The following is a 20,964-nucleotide window of genomic DNA, read 5'->3' on the forward strand; positions in this document are numbered from 1 at the left end:
AGAGCAGTGATGCATTATGACATTTCTTCTGGTATGTATTATAATATTTTATAGGACTGGCAACGCTAGTAAACGATTTAAGAATAGCTTCAACAATAGCAATGCATGTTTGAGGTCAGTAGTCTGGGCACGATGCTAGTTGTTGCCCGTTGCGCGGCTACTGCTCGCTAGTCCCGGGAAAGAACAATAGGAAAATCTTCAGATTTGAGGTACGGATCCTCTACTGAATTTCTAAATCTATTTCCATACGATGTGCGTAAAAAGCCGTTTCAGCAAGCAGTCATGCTGGCTAGAGATGCTTAGATGAGATGGCTTCTTTCACCAGATCCTCGGCAAAGATCTGGCCAACGCTTCTTGGGGCTTCCAACCACTGTTGGATGTCTAGCAATACTAGGAAAGTACGGAGCAAGCGAGCGCTTACTGACTCGGAGAGTTGCATAGCGATCATGAATGCCTTTCCTAGCAAACATCCATACTTCAGCCGGCGTATGACGTAAAAAAAAACTATGACATAACCGGGGAGGTGCGTCGTGGGGGATCCCCAGATCATCATAGTGGGGTACGAAGAGATTTAGCCCCGCGTCCCATTTCCTAAACGGAGTGTTCGTTACGGCACATCGGTGCAAAGCCTGCAAGAATGCCAGCAAGTGGTAACACAGAGTCAAATTTGAACTACTTTGTGATGTAAGACACCGGTTTTTAACGCGGCTAAAATGTACCCCACTTTGACTCAAAACCGCACGGTTGCTATATGACGTTGAGAGCCCTCGGTTGCGCTTACGGGTTCATTCCTTGTTCCCCCACGAAGACGAAACCCCCGAACTAGCTTGGAGTCAATAGCTCGGGGGTGGTTGACTTCCATAGCACGAAGTCATCAAGCATCCCCAGCAGGTCCTGGTACACCCCTCGGTCCCCATTTAGGCACTGACCGACGGGCGTCAAAAACCCTGTCTGCGCGTCTCGCTAAAAATACTTCATTACTCGGACAAGCTTCACGGATATGCAGCCCTTTTGGACAGGTTTCTCCACAAAATCCACAAGTCATGAGTGGGGACGGTCCAGAAGCCCCCAGGAGCCTATTTAAATGGAACGAGTTTCCCCTCCGATACCCTTGCAAGGTATAGGAAGATGTCATCGTCCAGCTTAACGTCAAGTTCCAGTAAGGGCCAGATTGTGAGGCCCGCAGGGTCCCAAGTTCATACTTTCTTGGGATTATCAGGCAAAAAGCTTCATTTTGCCGTGTCTGCCTTTGCTGGTGTCGGTTTCTTGTTGTTTGGTTACGACCAAGGTGTTATGGGAAGTTTGTTGACTTTGCCCTCGTTCGAAAATACGTTTCCAGCCATGAAGTCCTCCAATAACGCAACCTTGCAAGGTGCTGTCATTGCCATCTACGAAATAGGATGTATGTGTTCTGCATTATCGACCATGTATTTGGGTGACAAGCTTGGAAGAATCAAGATCTTGTTTATTGGTGCTGTTATTGCCACCGTTGGTGGAGTTTTGCAATCGTGTGCATACACCATTGCCCATTTGATTGTTGCTAGAATTGTCACTGGTGTGGGTGTTGGTTTCATCACTTCGACGGTGCCAGTGTACCAATCGGAATGTTCCCATGCGAAGTCTAGAGGTAAGTTGATCATGATGGAAGGTAGTATTATTGCCCTCGGTATTACCATTTCATACTGGATTGATTTTGGATTCTACTTCTTGCGTAATGGCGACCACTCAAGTGTTTCCTGGAGATTCCCAGTTGCATTCCAATGTTTCTTTGCCATTATCCTCGTTTGTCTCGCCCTTTATTTCCCAGAGTCGCCACGGTGGTTATTGAAGAAGGGAAGAATGCAAGATGCTAGAGTTGTTTTCTCAGCATTGTACGGCTTGCCAGAAGACCATGCTATGGTAACTGCTCAAATTGATGAAATCATGAGCTTTGTCAAGAGAGAACAAGCAGAGGGAGCTGACGATATCAAGTTCAGTGAGATCTTCAAGCAAGGTCCCAACAGAAACTTCCACAGAGTGTGTTTGGCCTTTTCCGTTCAGATGTTCCAACAAATTTGTGGTATCAACTTGATCACCTATTATGCTGGTACCATTTTTGAGCAATACATTCATATGACCCCATTCAATGCCAGAATTTTGGCTGCTTGTAATGGTACTGAATATTTTTTGGCATCTTTGCTTGGTTTGCTTTTCATCGAAAGATTGGGTAGAAGATTCTTATTATTTTGGGGAGCCATTGCTCAAGCTATAACTATGGCCTTGTTGACTGCTACAACTTGGGCTGCTGACAATGGAAGTGGTTCCAAAGCTGGTATTGCAGCAGCTGTGTTTCTCTTCGTGTTCAACAGTTTCTTTGCAGTTTCGTACTTGGGAGGTACTTGGTTAATTCCCCCAGAAGTTCTTTCTTTGCAAATGAGAGCCACCGGTGCTGCTATCTCCACTGCAAGTAACTGGGCCTTTAACTTTATGGTTGTGATGATTACCCCAGTCGCTTTCAAGAATATTGGTCCTTACACCTACACAATTTTCGCAGCCATCAACTTGCTCATTGCCCCATGTATATACTTCTTGTTGCCAGAAACTGCAGGTAGAAGTTTGGAAGAGATGGATCTTATCTTCAGCCAAACTCCAGTGTGGCAACCATGGAAAGCTGTTCAAATCGCTCGTGATTTACCAGTGGAGCATGTCGATGGTAGTAATAAGGAGGACATAGAGAGAAAGGCTCATATTCAGCATCAAGAGTATGCAAATGCTGAGGAGAGTAGTCATGATGGATTGTTTGAAGAAAGCAAGCAGTAGCTTGTGCCGGGTATATAGATAGTACATTTCTACAATAAAGAATTACGTTTGACTAATTTGGTAAATTGGTTTTTTTTGAGGGAGATAATTTCCAGCCTTAATTATCGACCAACTCGTGGATGTTAGGTGTATATTACAGTATAAACCGTACCATTAAGTAAGTTCTGTAGTGCCTTTAGGCTGTGGATGGACTCTAATGCTACACTCTATGACTTATTCGAGAGCTCTTCAAAATTACTTTCCTGCTAACTCACAAGAATGGATAAAATTTGATCACACACAACTGACTTATCCAAAAATTCCTCATAGTTCTATTCTTGATGTATTAATTAGATCATTTATTGCCCTGGTGCTGAAATTGGTGCAATTGCTTAATCGTATTTTGCGGCAAAGATCATGTCACGTGTAACCACTTAGATTGAGGCCCCCAGAAACGAATACCGGTTTGTGCTGAGCGTTTTGACGCTCTGCTCGAGGCTCCGGGGCATGGGGTGTGGTTGTCGCCGTCTGGTCAGGTAGAAGTATTTAGTAGGGTGGTAATTGAATTTCGTGTGGAACGCATTTGGTAAATTTACTTTCAAAATTCCAAAATGGAAAAAAAAGCACCTTTATCACTCAGACCTACAGTCCATGCTCTCTTTTCCCCCTCATTGATTCTACCCTCAATTCTGGTCCCCCAGCCTGAAAAATCACCCAAACTCCGCCATTTACATCTTATTTCCACGCTGAAAATTCACCCGGTATCAGTCTGGCTTCAGCAAGAATACCGCCGTATCCCCGTAGACCCAGCTAGCAGCTGGTAGCCCCACCCAATCGCCCGCCTCAAAGGGCCCTCCCAAGGTCCCTCCCTAAAGTCCTCCCGTACCGTCCCTCCACGTCGCACCGACGGTCGCGCGTCAACCACAACTGATCGAAGGCAAATCGCCACTCACTATACCACAACGAACCACACCAACCATCACCAGCAATGCCACCAAGAGACGATTGGGACAAATACGTAGCCCCCTCCGAAGAAGACGAGAAGACAGAGAAGATCGTCCCTTTGAGTGAGGGCGATATCCAAGTGTTGAAGACGTATGGCATAGCACCATACGCAGCGTCTTTGAAGCAACTCGAGAAAGACTTGAAGACGATTGAAGAAAGAATAAAAGAGAACATCGGCATAAAGGAGAGTGACACTGGCTTGGCAGCCCCCCACTTGTGGGACGTGATGGGAGACAAGCAGAGAATGTCGGAAGAACAGCCTTTACAGGTGGCCAGGTGCACCAAGATCATTGAGGCCACCAACCCAACGCCTCTGATTGGAGCTCTCCAGAACGCAGACAATAAGTCCAAGTACGTCATCAACATAAAGCAGATCGCCAAGTTCGTGGTGGGGTTGGGCGAAAGAGTTTCGCCTACAGACATAGAAGAAGGCATGAGAGTCGGGGTCGACAGACAGAAGTACGAGATCCAATTGCCCTTGCCTCCCAGAATCGATCCTTCCGTGACCATGATGACGGTGGAGGAAAAGCCTGACGTCACCTACAGCGACGTCGGTGGGTGCAAGGAACAGATTGAAAAGTTGAGAGAAGTGGTCGAATTGCCCTTGTTGTCGCCTGAAAGATTCGTCAAATTGGGTATCGACCCACCAAAGGGTATATTGCTTTACGGCCCACCAGGTACCGGTAAGACCTTATGTGCCAGAGCCGTTGCCAATAGAACCGATGCTACTTTCATCAGAGTGATCGGCTCGGAATTGGTCCAGAAGTACGTTGGTGAAGGTGCCAGAATGGTCAGAGAATTGTTCGAAATGGCCAGAACTAAGAAGGCTTGTATCATCTTCTTCGATGAAGTTGATGCTATAGGTGGTGCTAGATTCGACGACGGTGCTGGTGGTGACAACGAAGTTCAAAGAACCATGTTGGAATTGATCACGCAATTGGATGGTTTCGATCCAAGAGGTAACATTAAGGTAATGTTCGCTACTAATAGACCAAACACTTTGGATCCTGCATTGTTAAGACCCGGAAGAATAGATCGTAAGGTGGAGTTCTCGTTGCCAGACTTGGAAGGACGTGCTAACATCTTCCGTATTCACTCCAAGACCATGAGTTGTGAAAAGGACATCAGATGGGAGTTGATCTCAAGATTGTGTCCTAATGCCACCGGTGCCGAGTTGAGATCGGTTTGTACCGAGGCCGGTATGTTTGCCATCAGAGCCAGAAGAAAGGTGGCTAACGAAAAAGATTTCTTGAAGGCTGTGGACAAGGTTATCAAGGGTAACTTGAAATTCAGCTCTACTAGCCAGTATATGCAATATAATTAAATTGAATACACGAGAAACGTACCTGCGACACCAGTTTCTTTCTACGAACCGATTCTATTTCATTCAGTTATTATACTATACGAGTATTATTGACCACGGTAGAATAGTGACTTCTTTCTGAACTTCACCGTAGATATGCAAATTTCACGGCAGCATAGTAGTAACTTCAATCTGAGTGACATCTGTAGTATTACATGGTGATTTATTCGTATCTTGATTCGGAACTTCGACTATTTGGAAATTCCGTGCTCTAATGGCATATTCTTTCACAATTGCTAGATAAACTCAAGAGTTCCTATTACAACACCATGGACTGGACTGATAGCGCCAACACGTTAGACATTGAGCCCAATTCGTTACTATTGCTACCCTAATAAAAGTACAGCTGAGAGTAGACAAATCTTATGAATTACCTTCTTTAACCTTATATTCTTGAATACTTACAAACCCAATCTAAAGGGATAAAAATGGCCTCGCATGGATTGTCATTAAGATGGTAATTGCGAGTTGTTCCAGCATATGTTCTCTAATTAATTGTCACATAAAGGGTGACTTTTAAAGTGTGAATATTCTGCCCAATACTGTCTCACTGCATATTTCCAGAACATAATTTCTAGTAATTATATAACAACACGAATTCGATATCCTCCTGCCATTTGTCCTGTAGCATACTTTACTACATATTCAGTTTATTATAGTCTACAAACTCATCCTTCCTGCTATTTCCCTATGGAATTATTGAGTACAGATTCAAACCTCGAAGACTTGAATTGAAAAAGCTGGAGATAAGGGTAAAGAAAGTGTCAATGTACTTTATTATAGCACGAACCAGTATATCTTCCTGCTAATTGGCTTATAGTATATTTGATGCAATCCTGGTAATATTTACTTTATTATAGCACCTACTCATCCTCAGTCCCACCACGACACACAACCCATCCCGTCAGTCTGGCACGACGCCAACAACGCGTACGGAGGCGCTCTGTTGGAGGGCACCTCCAACCCAAGCGCCTCGTGCGACGACTTGGGCTTGATGTTGACAAAGATCTCCTCTTCCACCCTGAATCGGATCTTTTCGTTGATATCGATAAATAACTCAGTTTCCTCGTCTGGCTTCCACACCCACGCCTTCTCCACGGGCCTGAACTCACAGGCCTCAAAGATATATGACTTTGGAATGAAGATCTCGTCAAAAAACTCCAACTTCACCTTGATGCCTTCGGGAGAGCACTCCGACACCCATCCAGTGAGCACTTCGCCTATGAATGGCTTCCACACGATGCACCTGAACTTGACCTCCACGAACGAGCCTCCGTCTCCAGGCTTGAGGAGTCCGTCCTTTATGTCTAGCAAGTCCCATACTGTTATTACCAAGCCGAGATTGCTGATGACTTTGTTGGCGAGCTTCTTGTTGAGCTCGTCGGTGAGACTGTGCTGGATGGGGATGTTGAACGACTGGGGCGGGATGCGCACGAGGTCGGTGACTTCCGATAGAATGAACATGGAACGGCTGGAGTAGTTGGGATGTTTCTGGTGGGGTGGTTAGTTTAGTGTCGGTGATGGTTGGTGCACTTTTTGGGATGAGCTCGGTGCGCCTGACACATTCTCAGACAGACAGAAGTGGATGAGAGAACAGTACGACTCTTTTAGGCGATAATCGAGTGCTACCACCGGAGAAGCGGCACACTACACACGACACGGACGTCAGGAACGCCAGCAGCTACACGAGACTGTCTGACTGAAAAAGCGAGAACTCTGACACTTCTGTCACTACAGACACTGTGTTAGAAAGAAAGACTGTTCAGAGAGAAAGGACAGTTCCAGACAGAAAGAATACCCAATCCAGACCACCGTGTCTCGTCCACGTCCCAAGACCTCCAATTAATCTAATAATTATGAACAGGGTCAAAAAAATCAACACCACCAAATCTTCCGACAGAAGACTAGCCGGAAGCAGACAGGCTGCCCAATTCCTCCACAGCTCGTTCAAACCCACCACCAAGATCGTACCTGCCGACAAGGTGCCTATTTCGTCAGAAAAAACCGTCAAGAGAAAGGGTGGTGGCAAGACTTGGGAGGATAGCTCGCTCTTGGAGTGGGACCCCGCCCATTTTAGGTTGTTTGTGGGCAATCTTGGGCCAGATGCCAATGACCAGTTGTTGGCCGGTGCTTTTGGCAAGTATGCCACCATGAGCAAAGTCAAGGTGCCGTTGGACAACAAGACAGGCAAGAATAAGGGCTATGGGTTCGTGGCTTTTTCCAGTGCCGATGACTACTTCAAGGCATTCAAGGAGATGAACGGAAAGTACATCGGGTTGCATCCAGTGCAGTTGAAGCGAGCAGAGACCAAGATCAAGGCTGTTAAAAAGAAGTAAGCTATTGAATTAAAGGGAATGGGCAGACATTTGTGTCATGGTGCTGAAGTATTTGATTTTGGAACAAGACAGTTGAGGACTTTGGGAGTGTGAACCCTGAAGTCTTGAACGCCAGACTGTTGAAAGCAGTACACTAATTATACCACAATTTCTAAATCTTCGGAGTGGCATGTCTTAATTAAGCTTCTGGATATCTGCGTTGATATTTGTTCCAGAATTAGCGATATTGAATTATCAGTTCAAATAGAATTCCAGCTATACTCAGGCCAAGTTTCAATCTTTGGAAGCCATAATAATCAGCCAAAAAGATATCTCCACCCACTCGACACCAAGCTGAAGTAAGGAAGTTCTTTAAATGAAAGCAAACGGACCCAAACTGTGTGGTCTACAAAGCCATGATGCCTTGGTTAATACTTCTTTTAATGGCATGAGGTGAAATTGATTCTAATACCAAGACTATCTATTGGTATTCTGGAAAAAGCGATCTCCGTCTTTAATTTTTTGCAAAAGCGAGTTTTTAAATTCGATGACACAGCCACGGCTCAATATCAATAGCATTGTTTGATAGGTCTATCTGAGTCAGCCGAAGTCATTATAATTTCTTGAGGATAGGTGTATGCTTTGGGTGTGAAGTGTAAATGTGATGATCTTGATGCATTATTCCACGGCATAAGATGTCTTCTTGATTTCTTTAAGAGTCAGATCACGGAAAATGGGACCAATTCAGCTCCCCAAGCTGTCGCTTACTCTATTTCTAGTTTCCAGTAAGCTATATTTTTAACCTACCACCAAGTTATGAGTTTATAATACACAGAAGATTTGTAATTTGAGACTGTAGCTTCTATCCACCACCAGCTAGGACTCCATTTTAGAGAAGCTCTAGTCACATTCAAGTTACAATTGGAATCTCTACAGTTGGAAGCCTATGTATGTGTCACGTGCATCTTTTCACGTGCGGGTATATCGCTTGATCAGAACCATCAAATTTTCAGTATGCCCACAATGCTTCCGCTCATAGTTGCACCCATAGGCTTGGGGATCCGTCGTGTTGCCCTTCGGCCCCATACCTTAGCCGCGTTCGTGCGGCTCAAGTCCAATTTGCCCCAAGACTTCAACCCCAAAAAGAGCTTACCATCGGAAGGAGAATGGAAGCATCTCAAGCAGCACATTCCAGGCGAAAATGTCCAGTCCAACGAGATTAGGGACAGAATTCCCCGTTTCCCGCTCGTCAAGGAAAGTATTCCCACCCTCTTGCCAAAACCTGGTGTGCCTCAAGTGGGGCCAAAGCACACATTCCGTCAAGTGGTCCAAATCCTCAAGAGCAAGACCCAGCCTGAACTCATCTACGAGTCGGAGCCTCACAGACTTTACTTCCTTGCCTGCTTCTGCTTTGCTACCATTCTCACGATCTACGGTTTGGTCTTAGCGGAGTTCGCGTGGTTCCAGGCCAACAGGGACTACGAGGAAAACGAAAAAGAACACAACGAGGCCCTCAGAAAAAGAGAGTGGGTGTTCTCGTTGGCCAAGAACTCTGTCTTCAGTATCATTGCTTTGGGGGCTGCGTTTTTTGCGGGAAAGTTTCCTACTAGGTTGATCCGTCGAATGTGGTACATGCCAGGTCCAGTCGAACACATCAAGTTCACCACCTATCCTATGATCCCTGGACGTCCTACTCCCGTGATCACCATCCCATTGGAACACTTGACTAGAAGACACAAGGCCAGAGTTTGGACTGGAAAAGGTTTCTACGGCACTGCTGACAACTCGATGTTTTTCTTTGTTTTGAATGAGGCCATTGGAGGCGGAAAAAGGACCAGAAACTGGATTGTAGACAGAAAGGGCTTTTTCTGGTCCGATGGACGTGTTTTTGACTTCTTGTTCGGGAAGGAGACGTTGGCTGAGGCAGAAGCAGGAATTCCCTACGACGAGCAGATCGGGATCATGAACAGAGAGGTCAAGAAGAAAAAGAAGCAATTGCGTGCTGAGCATGGGATGTTCTACCAGTGGAAGTGGGGAGCCAAAGAGCTCCAGAAGGACATTGGCGTGGCTGGAAGCTACGTAAAGTCGTTGAGATCCAAGGACAAGGACAATGTGGGCAAGATCGGCGGAAAGAAGCACTGAGAGCGCAGCGAGGCGTGGCGGCTGTTCCAGAATGGCCAGGTTGGGCTGTCACTGTATCACGTGATCTGCCGTCTTGTATATAGGTATATGTCAACCATGTAATTATACTTAAGGTTCAACATGCGTGTGGCGCATACGCAAAGAAGGTAGGGCTGCAGACTTCGGTACAGCGAGACGGGTGTGCGCTTGACGGGCACATGCGGAACGTGCCACGCTCCAGGCTGGTGGGCTAGGCGGGAGGACCACCGCCAGCCAGTGCCATGCTGAGGCTGGCAGCTCGGAGTCGGAGCCATGCGGGGGCCGCCGCGTCCCCGCCACCAGCCTTATCACGTGTTCATATGTCACGTGCGTGTCGCGTGTTTTGAAACGCCCCCTTTGGGCGACCCCTATTGCGCTTATCGGGCAATGCCAGCTGGCCACTTCCTCTCGGTTGTCTCTCCACCGCCTCTACACTGCCACCCTACCACCACCTAAGCCTGGGACCACTACTCGCCCTGCCCCACTGCGCCTCTTCCTCCTCCTCCTCCTTCTTCTCCTCTGCCTCCTCCTCCCCCTCCATTGCGCGTGTCGCACTCAACCGCGACATCCACCGTAAATCTCTCCCCTCCCCCGGAACTTCTCACTCGCCAGGGAGGACGACTTTCACCGATTGCTACCACACCTTTCCGCTACCTTTTCTTTTAGCGACCACCTTCCACAACTCGCCATCCCATCGGCATTCATCCCACACGTGCCTGGCCCAAATTCTGCCCATAAAACCCCGATAACGCTCCGGTAATTGTCATTTGCCACCCGCGTTATAGTTGCTGTAAATTTCATCAAACTAGCTGGTGAACAAAAACCGACCGTTCAAGCTACGTCAGCAGAGGGAACTGCAGAGTCAAGTCAGACGTCGAGTCAGAAGTCAATTAAGAAGACAGAATCCAAGTCAGACTCAGAAGTCAGAAGTCAGCTAAGTAAAGCCAACAAAGCCAGCAAAGTATAGCCAACAAAGCCAGCAAAATAAAGCCCAACAAAGCCTGCGAAGTAAAGCCAACAACTCCAGCAAAGTCAGTGAGCTAATCCTTTTCCTTTCCATTCCCTTTCCATCGTTCCATCCCTTCCACCATGGCTGCCAACCTCAGAGACGTCAAATTTCACCAGAAGCGCAAGCACGACGAAGTGGACAAGAAAGACCCTGCGTCCATCTTGGCCAAAGACAGAGCCCACCACAAGAAGCTCAAGGTCACGTTCAAGGGCTTATCCAACACGGTGTACGTGTCGCCAGCAGACGAGCCCCGCCTGGGCCACCATCTCCACCGCGTCACGGCTCCTCTGTCGCCTCCACACCAGCAGAGGTCGCCCTCTCCCACCGAGATGTCCCCACAGCACGAGCATCTCCATCCGCTTCTGCACCACCTCCAGCACTACGAGGGTCCCGTGGAAAACTCACCCCTCCTCACACCCAAAGACGAGGACGACGACGATGACGATGAGCACGCATACCCCAAAAACGATCCCTCACCATCTCCTGGCACCTCCACAGCATGCACCACCCCTCCTGCCAGCTCTCCAATTAACGACACCAGTAATAATGACGAAAAATCCTCCAACACCAGCCACCACGCCAACCTCGACACCAACACCGACTACATCTCGCTCACGTCGTCGTTGCGGTTGCTCAACTCCAACAAAGAAAAGATAACCGGAGAAATGGCCCAACTCGCACAGCTCCAGGAGTTCCACATGAAGAACAACGACAAGACGGAAATCATCAACTTCTTCATGAAGTTGGTCAACAACGAATTGGACCTTCCCAAGCCCAACAAGGTGTTGAAGGCCCCAACCGTGGACTGGGCAAAATACCACTCCGGCTTGGGCCAGGTGTCTGCAGACTTCAAGAAAGAGTTGAGCTGCTCAGACAAACCGGACTCGTTGTATAAATCCCTCCGTCTCTTCGACAAAATCTAATGCCCTTTTGGATCCTGCTCAGAATCTGAAGGTAACGATATTTCACTTTTCGAGCATGCCCTTCGCACGAAGTTTATGATACGACCATCATTCACTTGCTTTTTCGTTCTAGTTCTTGTTTTTGCTGCTTGTTTGCCTTTCCTCTTATCTACATCATATAAAATCCACATACCAGTACCTCTAGTTCTTCTACACCCGTTTATATGTATATAGATTCATTCTTTCTTCTCAACCAACTTTATAAAAATAAACATTTGGATAAGAAAGCTAATGAATAATTCACTTCTTGGTGTTGTAGTTGGCAACCCCAGTGTCCTCATCTTCACTGTCGGTGACCAAAAAGGCATCTGAGTTGGCTGGAACGTCCGAATTCAATGGTTGCCACTTCTTGCCTACAGCTGGCAAAGGTTTGGATCCTGGCCCAGCCCCGGTACCCTTGTCACTTTGTTCTTTGTTTCTGTTTGGCAATGCTGGCAATTCTTCCTTGTCGTTATCAGTCAAACTGATTCTGTTGTGGAAGTCGTGCGAGAGAATCTCAGGATCCTCGTCGAATCTGGCGTTCTGTCTCTTGTTGTTGGAATTGAATGACGATCCACCCAACGCACCGAATAACTTGGTGTTCTGCTTGGGCTTCTCCTGGTACTCGTCATCGTTGCCGTCAAACTTCTTAGCTATTCCACTGACCCAGCTGTTCAAGGTGGTGCGAGCTTCCTCGAGCCCCTGGGTGAATGTCTCCTTTATCTGTTCAAACTCGTCGGGGCTATCATCAGGGTTTCTCTGGGGCTGGTTTTGGGACCCGCGCTGGGCGTTTCTCTTCTTCTCAGCGTGGCGTCTTCTTCTTCTCTCATCCTCGAGCTCGAACTCCTTCTGCAACTTTCTGGCCAACAACTCGTCGTCGGTGAGAGCGTGCTCCGAGAACGCCACCGACTTCTTTCCTGCTGCCTTGTTGCTGGGCACCACTGGTGCTGGGATCTCTGGCTTGAACGAGGGGTCCGAAATGTACAACAACGCGTTGAAAGCTGGGTCCACGCTTCCCTGCGACGCAATCAACACCGCAGTGATCAACTTGTCTTCAATGTTGGGGAAGGCGTCCTTCAAGTCGTTGGTGACTTGCGTGAGAGGATCCACCGGTCTGGGTGGCTGTGCTGGAGGCTTTGCCTCTGCGTCCTTGTCATCGTTCAACGAGACCTCCTCAATGGGCGATTCCTTGGTGTCTTTGGCAGGATTAGCCGCCTTGTTGTCCTTGTCGGTATTAGCCGCCTTGGTGTCTTTGTCGGAGGGTTGTTGCACTTGGTCCTTTTTGTCGTCGGCAGAGGACTGTGATTGGTCGAGCTCGACAGGCTCGCCGCTGACGACCTTCAATGGCTCTTGCTTGGATGTGTTCTTGGACATGGTGGAGGAGTAACAGGAGCAATTAGGGTTAGTTGTCACTCCTTTGGCGCGAGCATTTACTGTGGGGGGGCACGGGTGGCGAGGCACGTGACTTCCGCCACTATAAAAAGGCGGCGATGGCCACTCTTTTCTCTTCAGATAGAAAATAGATTACTCCGAAGAATAGCTAGAGCTTCGTACCAGGACCTATTGGTACGGAGTTTGGACAGCGGAGGCAGATAGAACAGCACGGCTGCCGAGCGTTGGGCCTTTGGTCTAACACAGGTGGTTGTTCTTACAGTCGTAGGCGTCGATGGGGGAGTGTCGATTAGAGAAAAGAGTTGATGCAAAGGTGTCTGGAGAGTAGGTGGAAGGAGAGTTGATGATCGTTGAATGAGGCCATATCTGGCGTCAGAAGAGATGATTGACAGTAGATGAGTCGATAGTGAGTCGATGAACAGTCGCCTTCTCCGACAAGGAAGATGAAGTAGACTTGTACATGATCGACGAGAAGTAGGAATTGGAAAACGACGAAATAGAGTAGATGAGATCGATCATCAGTCGACGGACGGTCGATGAACATTGTAGAACTTTCCATCCCATGAATGGTCGAACGCAGTTCGCTGGAAGCCTTCCCTACTCCCATCTGTAATTCTCTATTCACCCTACCTGAACTTCTCTTCATTCACTGTTGAGGATGTTTCCATGACGTCCCTAGCACTACGCTGCCGTTACTGCAACATCCCTCTACACCTCGAAAGAGTATCTTGTATTACTCTATACTATACATGCCCACTAGGCCTGAGCCCAGATTCCTCGCGGAAATGATGTGGTCGACACTATCGACTCTATGATGACACTGACATCGTCAGGAATTATGATTCGTTCAATTCGGCTCTTCTCTTTTCCTTGGCTTCCTTCAACTCCTTTTGTCTTCTTATGAAATCCAAGTTTTGACACTCTTCCCAGGCGTGCTTGTCATGCTTGCAATCCACAGACGAGTTGGCGGTTTGTCTTATAAGACATGTGTGGTAGAGAGCAAAGTAGGCAGCACAACGATCTCTCCAACGCAATGGAACCTTGTATTTTTGCAAATCTTCCTCGGAAACTACATGTTAGTATTGTCTTTGTCACTTCAGCTGCATTGCAAGGTGCAAGAACCACGCTGGAACGTTCTTGTTGGTCATTTCTTCATTCTGTTCCAATATGATATCTCACTCTAACACCCAGACTCGAGAACGTCCACGACTGCCCCCACTTGGCATTTCCTTCTCGTGAAACGTCTGTGACGCTCTATTCATAGTGTCAAGCACTTCGACTTGTGGTCTGGAATTGTTGGAATCATTCACCCTATTCTCTTTCCTCGTCTTTCCTCTTGCCGTTTTTGCAATTCAGCGTTTCGTTTCATGGTAAATCTATCTTGGAACAGCAGCTACTGGAGTCGTCTGATACTTACGAAGTGGTGGGAATTCGGTGACGGACATCTTGGTCTTTCCTATCGTAAATGGTTCAGTTTTCATTTTTTCTGGTCCAATAGAATTACGCCCATACTAATGTCCATGTGCAGGAACGAAATGCCATGAACAGTGACATCAAGTAGAAAGAACAAGAGCAAGGCTACAGGCGCTGAAGTGCCTTTGAAACGGCAACGCTATACGGGGCACCCTCTCAGGCGTACAAAGATCGGGGTTCGTGTGTTGTGATGCAAGTTTTTGGATTAAATGGTGAACGAGAAATAAGTGAATAAATATCAAAACAGAAGCCACGTCCAAGGCCGATAATGGTGGTAATAAGATTGTAGATCGAATCGCAGGCGCATATCCCGCAGGTTTGCTTTTCTCCTTCAACTCGATTGTTTGTTGGATATGCTCCAAAAAGGTACCACAGTGGACAAATTGCATCAGACACCTCAATACGTATGTGCGTTGGCCCAGTGGACTTTGATACTTAACATATAGCCTAGTTATTGCGTGGTCAGCCCAGGGACTGTTCGATTAACAGTACATCCTGTTGCCCTCATATCACCGATGAATCTGGACCTGCAATACAAGACAACATTGGGCTTACTGTACTGATACCACGCTAGTGGTGGTTTATTGGGTCGCCTTCTTGTGACTCTCAAGTCTCTCTTTCAATGCAATGTATTGACACTTGTAGAATTCATCCTTGGTGGCGCTGCAGAACGAGGTACCCTTGTCAAGACACTTGTAGTAGTTGATCAAATGAGCGGCACATTTGTCTCTGTGGAAGAATGGGACATCATGGGTGTCTAATTCTTGTTGTGAAGCTGGAAGGTTAGTATTGCTGTTGATCCCAAAATCTGAAGCTTCAGTACTTACGGATTGGTGGGTATTCGTAAGCTTCTGAGTGAGCAGTCATTGCTTGTGTGTATGAAGGGTTTATTGGATCCTTGGTCTAGAAGTATAGATGGATGTTTAATTGGGTGAATATCATTGGTAATTTTTTTCAAGGTCGAGCTTGGTCAGTCATTACGTAATCACACGCTTCTAGAGAACAAAAAATTTCTGCCGGTCCCAGGAATCGAACCTGGGTTTGTTCGGCCACAACGAACTGTACTAACCACTATACGAGACCGGCTCTTTGGTTGAGTTTCCAAAGTTGAAATTGAATATCACCATAAAATATCTGCTTATGTAAGCAACAATCTCTACCACTCCAACTCCATTAAATTTGACTTTTTGGACTGTTACGTCAGTTGAATCTTCATTAAATTAATTTCTCTTATAGTTTATCTCCTATCTTAATTGTTAAATACCTAATAGATGTTTTTCTATAAAATACTTGAATTTCTGAATAAATTAATGGAATCAAAAAGTATAGTTTTATTTTAGTCTCTAGTAAGATATAAATAGAGATTATTAGTAGATTATTAGTAGATTATTGCAAGTAATTCAATGTTTTCACAATTATTAGAGTTATTAATATGTATTTCTGCAAATTTTGGACGTAATGGCGTTGTTGTATACCATCAAAATCATGCCAATAAAAACATTACTCGTCTAATCCCCACCACGCGGATCGCTTGAAACAAAGTACGCATAACAGCTCTAAATAATTTAAATAAAAACTATGAACACCATATCTGTTTCAAGTTGGGGTAGCTGATTACTTGTAGGTTGCAACAAATTCAAAGTTTATGAAAACAGTAGCGTAACTTCATTGATTTCATGCTGATAATACACCTAGCGAGTATACGGCAGAAGCCTCTACTCTTGAAGTCATTTATTAGACTAATAGGAATTTTTGTTAATGATCTTTGTACCAAAGAGAAAACTGCTGAAAGAAAAAAAGTGAGAGTGAAAATAGGTGTTCAATTGAATCTGGAAAATGTCTAACAAAATATTGTGCATAATGTAGGTAAGTGATAAAGGTCAAAGCTATCATATACCGATATTTCGTACCGTGGTAACTGATTAAGTGCCCATTGAATTGGACCACACTTCTTCACATATCTTCTTACCGATAATGAAGTTTTTCATAGACCATTTATCTATCACTGTTGATTTGCCCTGGTTCAGCAAATCTATACCCACATTGTAGTTTTCACCTCCCAAAATATATACATATGTTTATTGAAGGAAAAATTGTTTGTTTTCAAAATTCTATTTTTCTCTCCCATTAGTACATTCTTGTGTCCTTCATCGATTTTGACTATATTAATCAGCTGCTCAAGTGTTTTAACAGTAATAAGTTGCAATTTCCTACCGCATCACAATCCACTTATTGTTGATCGATGGAAGAATTATTCTTACATTTAGTTTCAATTTTGTTGTGTGCCTTTCATTGAATGCTTGGTCGTAAGAAAATTCAACAACTAATAGTCGAGGTAAAACATTTCCATCCCAAATAGTAATCCACTCTAGAAAGGATACCAATAATTTTTATTCTGAATGTGTTGTTCTTTACAGGAACTGTTAATTGAGTGCTTATCTTGTCTTTTGAAAAGTTAAGTGTTAGAGGTCAAAATTGAATCCAACTCGCTAAAAACTCAAAAGAGAAGATCACCCCCATCATGGGCTTGCACTAGCATGGCATGCTAAAATAAGAGAAGATTATGAGACTACTATCTAAAAGTTACAGGTTTTAGGACTTGCGGGCAAGCAAAAAATTGTATCGCTTTCCGCTTCGCTTCCTGACTTTACAAAAGTCAGGGCATATAGAGGCACAGCTTTACTATATTTAGCTAACAGAACATGAAATAGATACGCCAATATGCAATGACTGGTACAAACAGCTGCAGCCAACTTCAACTAGTATCGACTCTGGTCTTTCTTGAGATTAATGTCTGAACTACCCAGGGCTCTGGGTTATTGGGCTTAGTTCTAGATTCATCCCAAGAGAATTAGTTTGAAAGATATTTATAGATCCACAAGAGCACTGACCAAGATCATTTGACCGTATATGCTGGAGCTACATTGTGACAGAATCTACCTACTGTATCCTCAAATGAAATTGGACCCTGTAGGTTTTCCGTAAACGGGCGATGATTTTGCACCCACTCTCCAAATCGCATTTTTTAGCGATGAGGCTTCAGATTTTTTTCATCTCCACTAAAAGAGATGTACACACCGACCAAAAAGTTAGCAATTAGCCACGCGGCCGGAGAAACTTTCTTGGCTATCTTGAGCTTTCCGATCCGACTGCACAAATGATCGTGCACCATCAACGTACTTATGCCATTATTGACGAGGCGAAGTGCCGTAAACTAAAAATAGGCAGCATTCCAGATGGTCACTTCGGGATCTGTGTCCCATGGTATGACCGTTGAGGGAAGCGTAGCGTGTAGGGTTGTTTACTACCAGCTATACGGAACTTTTTTCGGCGTTTTTTCTTTTTTTTTTCCTTTCCTCCCAGTGCCCAATAGTAAACACTGTACAAGAACTTAAAGAGGCGTTAAAAGTATTGGCCCCTACAAATAAAAGCGTGGGGGCGCCATCCCTAGTACTATTTGCGTCAGTTCCATCTAGTAAGCATATGAAGTAAAGATGTAACAGTACGTCTGGTAGATAGTGCAGTCGCTAGAAATAATCTGAGACTTGAACGTCACTCCACAGATAGTGCGTCATCAAGATCGTTCCAGATATTTACGCAAGCGATACGAATTGGTTGGTGCGTCATCAGCCAAGTCTCAAAAAGTTGGAGTGAGAAAATGTGTGGCTTCGGCCGAAATCTGTTTCAGATCAATGTTATAGGATGAGGGGTAGTTGGGATACAAGAAACAAGTATGTAACATCGATGTGAGGATGCATGGTTAAAAAAGCGCATTAAATTTATTGTTGTTTTTGTGTACCCGTCATTTTCACATGGTGCTTGGACGACGATCGAATGATTCTTGAAAACAATCTAGGAGAGACTTATTGTGCGTTTCATAAAAGATGGTCTTTGATGCATATTTTGCCTACTGTAGTCTAGTGGCCCGAAACATGCATCGCATGAAAAAAGTGTCTGCATAAACTTACCGCGAGCCCCGCTGGTTTTTGCTGAGGTGATTTGACGTGGACCCCAAAAATCTAGCCTCGCTATTTAATGTCATGCAAAGAAGACTAATATGTATCTAATGCGATTGCTCGCAACCGCACTTTTTCTCACTCCCAGTAAGAAGTCGCATTATAATAAACACATATTTTCTATAGTGAAGACATTAGAAGAAGGCAGTGCATTTCATATTAGATATAGTACCAAGAACTGTCCAGTTCATTGGAATAGAAAAGCTTGAAATTTAGTTGCTCGGGTGTAGCCCGATTTGGCCGAACCGAAGCGACGAATTTAAGAGCCTATGCATACTTACGCCCCGAGGCAACTTTATAGGTAGATTTCATCAGATGAGGATCAAGATGCATGACTACCCTTAGATCGCCTCTCGCCATCCTACACTCTAATGAGGGGGTCCGTGCTGAGGGTGATGATACGAAGGTGTATGTGGGGACAAGAAGTACCCGGAAGGGCCCCGAATATTTTCTGAACAATCTGAAGTAAGACACTGCAGCTGCATGCTTCTTCTGAACCTATGCCGCAGAATCCCTTTCGATGTATGTGTGTACCTTCAAGCATCTTTAACCTGGGTGTCGCATAAAATCAACTCATAAGAATCTTGGGGCGTTTTGACGCCGGATAGCCCAACATATAAGGCGTTTGTAGTCGGCTATTGGTGGTAATGTAAGGCCCCGTTCGTTGACGATTGCTAGATCTGAGTTTGAGATTATATCGAGTTTCAGATCTGCAGCTGGTGTTCGCTTGCCCAGGCGCCCCCAAACGCTTACCTCTTGTGGGCCTAGAATTGTTGGGACATCAAAATTTTTCCTTGGGGCACTCTGGTAGGGGATTTTCCACATCGTCAAGGGAAAAGGACCCCTCATCGACTGCACATACAAAGTGTGCTGACCGTATCCCACTTACACATTCTGTAAGAATGCTAAGCTAATTCGCTACACAGTCGTGGAGGACCTACTAGTCTCCACTGCCTTGGCTCACAGAGTAAGGATGTCAATATGTATCCGCCCTAGTCTTGACTCGGTTCATGTACAACAATAAAATTCTAGAATCAAAAGACGCATGTCGGGTAAGCATGGAATCTTTCCGAATTGTCCGTTCCTCAATAATGTGTATTGGAGTGGAGGCGTGCGAAGACTTCGGAAGGAGAACAATATGGGTTGTTCCTCTTAGCCTGGAAGAGATGGGAACATAGGAAGCTAGGAAGAATGGCCCATTCGCTTGTATATTATTCTGCACGGTGGCTCTGGCAACGTGCTGGCCAACGTGCTGGAAGTACAGCACTTTTCTGTACGTCTTGCGTACTCTTGAGTGCTTTGGACACAAAACCTCAACTTTCCAACACTTTTTAAGGCACCGGAACAACTTTCTCTGAAGCAAGATTAATCGGAACCAATCCATCTTGCTGGCAACATTGGCGACTAAGCCTGTATCAAACCTTATTATGTAATTATTGCTGTGAAATTAACGTCTAAGAGCATAAGGCTTACATTCGTCAGCATGGAGGCTAAAGATCTAAATTAACACTCCTGAACGTTCGTAAATGGAGCTCCAAGTCAGCAGGGATGACGCGTACTTGAAGCCTGAAGATAATAATGTCACTTTTCCTACGAGGCAGACCTTGCTTACACTCCAATCGAGAACAATAGTTGTTAGAGTTTAAATGCGGCGGAGGTATGCGCCCCCACACCAAGAGAGTCATGTACGTAGCATTCATGGTGACGAGGACGGTTGGGACACATCCAAGCGGAATGAGTTCATCTTTAGTGAGGACGGATTGGACAGATTGTCATCTCTTGGCTCTCCTCTATTTTTTGCGCCTGGATATACGTCAAGGCGTCGATTGGAGTCAGTGTTACGAACTCTTACATTAAAGATATATGCAGCGCAATAAGACATATGTGTAAGCGCTAAAACCGTGAGGTGCATATGCAGACAAACAAAACCTTCCGTAAAAATACCACTGTCTTTGTTAGACTCAGGGTTGTTTGCCAGCCCACTACTTGGTACATAATCGCGAATTCTCGGTTCGGAGAGGTACATTGAGATGAGAAACATCCGAACGGATTGAGGGAACCGTTAGCCAGATATCTAACCGATTAAATGTGCGTTCAGGAGATTCATAACTGGACTTGTTTTGTTGTACAATCTGATTCGACCAATGCTACCTCTTTTAAATTTGTACCGGCCCTCCCTCAAGATGGTTAGAAGTTTCGTTTGGTTCATCGTACGGCTATTTTGAGACCGTGATCCTTCCGGAGTCTAGTTTTCTAACTTTTGAGAACATTCCCCAATTGGGCGAGTTTCATTGATATTGTTTAGAGCGCAACTTCGGGTGGGGGATGAAAACGGGTCCGAAGATTCCGATAAACATGGTGTCACTATGCCTACACAACGTCCACCTCAATGCATCAATCGGAGTAAGTTTGCAATTTCAACTGTTATCAGATTTAAGTAGAACGTTGACCATTCAAACTGGATCTCTGATTAAGATTAGCCTACTATGTAGCATGGGAAATCGGCCCGCTT

The 20,964-nt window shown here is 45.4% G+C and overlaps 13 protein-coding genes and 1 non-coding gene across 14 annotated transcripts; 5 read left to right on the forward strand and 9 right to left on the reverse strand.

Moving 5' to 3' along the window:
- Window positions 1-1,128: 1,128 nt before the first annotated feature.
- Window positions 1,129-3,368, forward strand: CANTADRAFT_90857 (sugar porter family MFS transporter; the record flags this gene model as incomplete). Its single annotated transcript, XM_020211745.1, has 3 exons — window positions 1,129-2,692; window positions 3,133-3,148; window positions 3,332-3,368. 3 exons carry the CDS (start codon window positions 1,129-1,131, stop codon window positions 3,366-3,368), a joined length of 1,617 nt encoding a protein of 538 aa, XP_020063657.1.
- Window positions 3,369-3,766: 398 nt separating this feature from the next.
- On the forward strand, window positions 3,767-5,107 carry RPT1 (proteasome regulatory particle base subunit; the record flags this gene model as incomplete). The annotated part of the gene is made up of 1 exon (XM_020210156.1): window positions 3,767-5,107. The coding sequence occupies one exon, from the start codon at window positions 3,767-3,769 to the stop codon at window positions 5,105-5,107; it is 1,341 nt and encodes a 446-aa protein (XP_020063658.1).
- Window positions 5,108-6,019: 912 nt separating this feature from the next.
- Window positions 6,020-6,610, reverse strand: CANTADRAFT_52640 (DNA-directed RNA polymerase III subunit; the record flags this gene model as incomplete). The annotated part of the gene is made up of 1 exon (XM_020210107.1): window positions 6,020-6,610. One exon carries the CDS (start codon window positions 6,608-6,610, stop codon window positions 6,020-6,022), a length of 591 nt encoding a protein of 196 aa, XP_020063659.1.
- A 392-nt stretch (window positions 6,611-7,002) lies between these two features.
- On the forward strand, window positions 7,003-7,482 carry CANTADRAFT_6904 (uncharacterized protein; the record flags this gene model as incomplete). The annotated part of the gene is made up of 1 exon (XM_020211001.1): window positions 7,003-7,482. The coding sequence occupies one exon, from the start codon at window positions 7,003-7,005 to the stop codon at window positions 7,480-7,482; it is 480 nt and encodes a 159-aa protein (XP_020063660.1).
- Window positions 7,483-8,484: 1,002 nt separating this feature from the next.
- On the forward strand, window positions 8,485-9,603 carry CANTADRAFT_6905 (uncharacterized protein; the record flags this gene model as incomplete). Its single annotated transcript, XM_020211002.1, has 1 exon — window positions 8,485-9,603. The coding sequence occupies one exon, from the start codon at window positions 8,485-8,487 to the stop codon at window positions 9,601-9,603; it is 1,119 nt and encodes a 372-aa protein (XP_020063661.1).
- A 54-nt stretch (window positions 9,604-9,657) lies between these two features.
- On the reverse strand, window positions 9,658-10,449 carry CANTADRAFT_268430 (uncharacterized protein). Its single transcript, XM_020207908.1, has 2 exons — window positions 10,074-10,449; window positions 9,658-10,048 (listed from the first exon to the last, which is right to left on the reverse strand). The coding sequence occupies exons 1-2, from the start codon at window positions 10,187-10,189 to the stop codon at window positions 9,712-9,714; spliced, it is 453 nt and encodes a 150-aa protein (XP_020063662.1). The 5' UTR covers window positions 10,190-10,449; the 3' UTR covers window positions 9,658-9,711.
- Window positions 10,450-10,710: 261 nt separating this feature from the next.
- Window positions 10,711-11,553, forward strand: CANTADRAFT_6906 (uncharacterized protein; the record flags this gene model as incomplete). Its single annotated transcript, XM_020211004.1, has 1 exon — window positions 10,711-11,553. The coding sequence occupies one exon, from the start codon at window positions 10,711-10,713 to the stop codon at window positions 11,551-11,553; it is 843 nt and encodes a 280-aa protein (XP_020063663.1).
- A 279-nt stretch (window positions 11,554-11,832) lies between these two features.
- CUE5 (ubiquitin-binding protein) lies at window positions 11,833-12,798 on the reverse strand (the record flags this gene model as incomplete). Its single annotated transcript, XM_020208891.2, has 1 exon — window positions 11,833-12,798. A coding segment is annotated over one exon (966 nt), but the record flags the coding sequence as incomplete, so codon positions are not given.
- Window positions 12,799-13,799: 1,001 nt separating this feature from the next.
- On the reverse strand, window positions 13,800-14,408 carry CANTADRAFT_90865 (uncharacterized protein; the record flags this gene model as incomplete). Its single annotated transcript, XM_020211746.1, has 2 exons — window positions 13,800-14,032; window positions 14,381-14,408. The coding sequence occupies 2 exons, from the start codon at window positions 14,406-14,408 to the stop codon at window positions 13,800-13,802; spliced, it is 261 nt and encodes an 86-aa protein (XP_020063665.1).
- A 609-nt stretch (window positions 14,409-15,017) lies between these two features.
- CANTADRAFT_53426 (uncharacterized protein) lies at window positions 15,018-15,303 on the reverse strand (the record flags this gene model as incomplete). The annotated part of the gene is made up of 2 exons (XM_020210203.1): window positions 15,018-15,211; window positions 15,264-15,303. The coding sequence occupies 2 exons, from the start codon at window positions 15,301-15,303 to the stop codon at window positions 15,018-15,020; spliced, it is 234 nt and encodes a 77-aa protein (XP_020063666.1).
- A 147-nt stretch (window positions 15,304-15,450) lies between these two features.
- Window positions 15,451-15,522, reverse strand: CANTADRAFT_t172. The gene has a single exon. It is a non-coding gene; the product is annotated as a tRNA-His (tRNA).
- Window positions 15,523-18,579: 3,057 nt separating this feature from the next.
- On the reverse strand, window positions 18,580-19,642 carry CANTADRAFT_26597 (uncharacterized protein). Its single transcript, XM_020207810.1, has one exon. It carries the CDS (start codon window positions 19,275-19,277, stop codon window positions 19,026-19,028), a length of 252 nt encoding a protein of 83 aa, XP_020063667.1. The 5' UTR covers window positions 19,278-19,642; the 3' UTR covers window positions 18,580-19,025.
- On the reverse strand, window positions 19,213-19,992 carry CANTADRAFT_268619 (uncharacterized protein). Its single transcript, XM_020207913.1, has one exon. The coding sequence runs from the start codon at window positions 19,834-19,836 to the stop codon at window positions 19,429-19,431; it is 408 nt and encodes a 135-aa protein (XP_020063668.1). The 5' UTR covers window positions 19,837-19,992; the 3' UTR covers window positions 19,213-19,428.
- CANTADRAFT_268618 (uncharacterized protein) lies at window positions 19,993-20,635 on the reverse strand. The gene has a single exon (XM_020207912.1). The coding sequence runs from the start codon at window positions 20,491-20,493 to the stop codon at window positions 20,149-20,151; it is 345 nt and encodes a 114-aa protein (XP_020063669.1). The 5' UTR covers window positions 20,494-20,635; the 3' UTR covers window positions 19,993-20,148.
- Between the last annotated feature and the right edge of the window lie 329 nt (window positions 20,636-20,964).

Source organism: Suhomyces tanzawaensis (genome assembly GCF_001661415.1).
Source record: "Suhomyces tanzawaensis NRRL Y-17324 unplaced genomic scaffold CANTAscaffold_5, whole genome shotgun sequence".
In the NCBI taxonomy this organism is placed as follows: Eukaryota; Fungi; Ascomycota; class Pichiomycetes; order Serinales; family Debaryomycetaceae; genus Suhomyces; species Suhomyces tanzawaensis.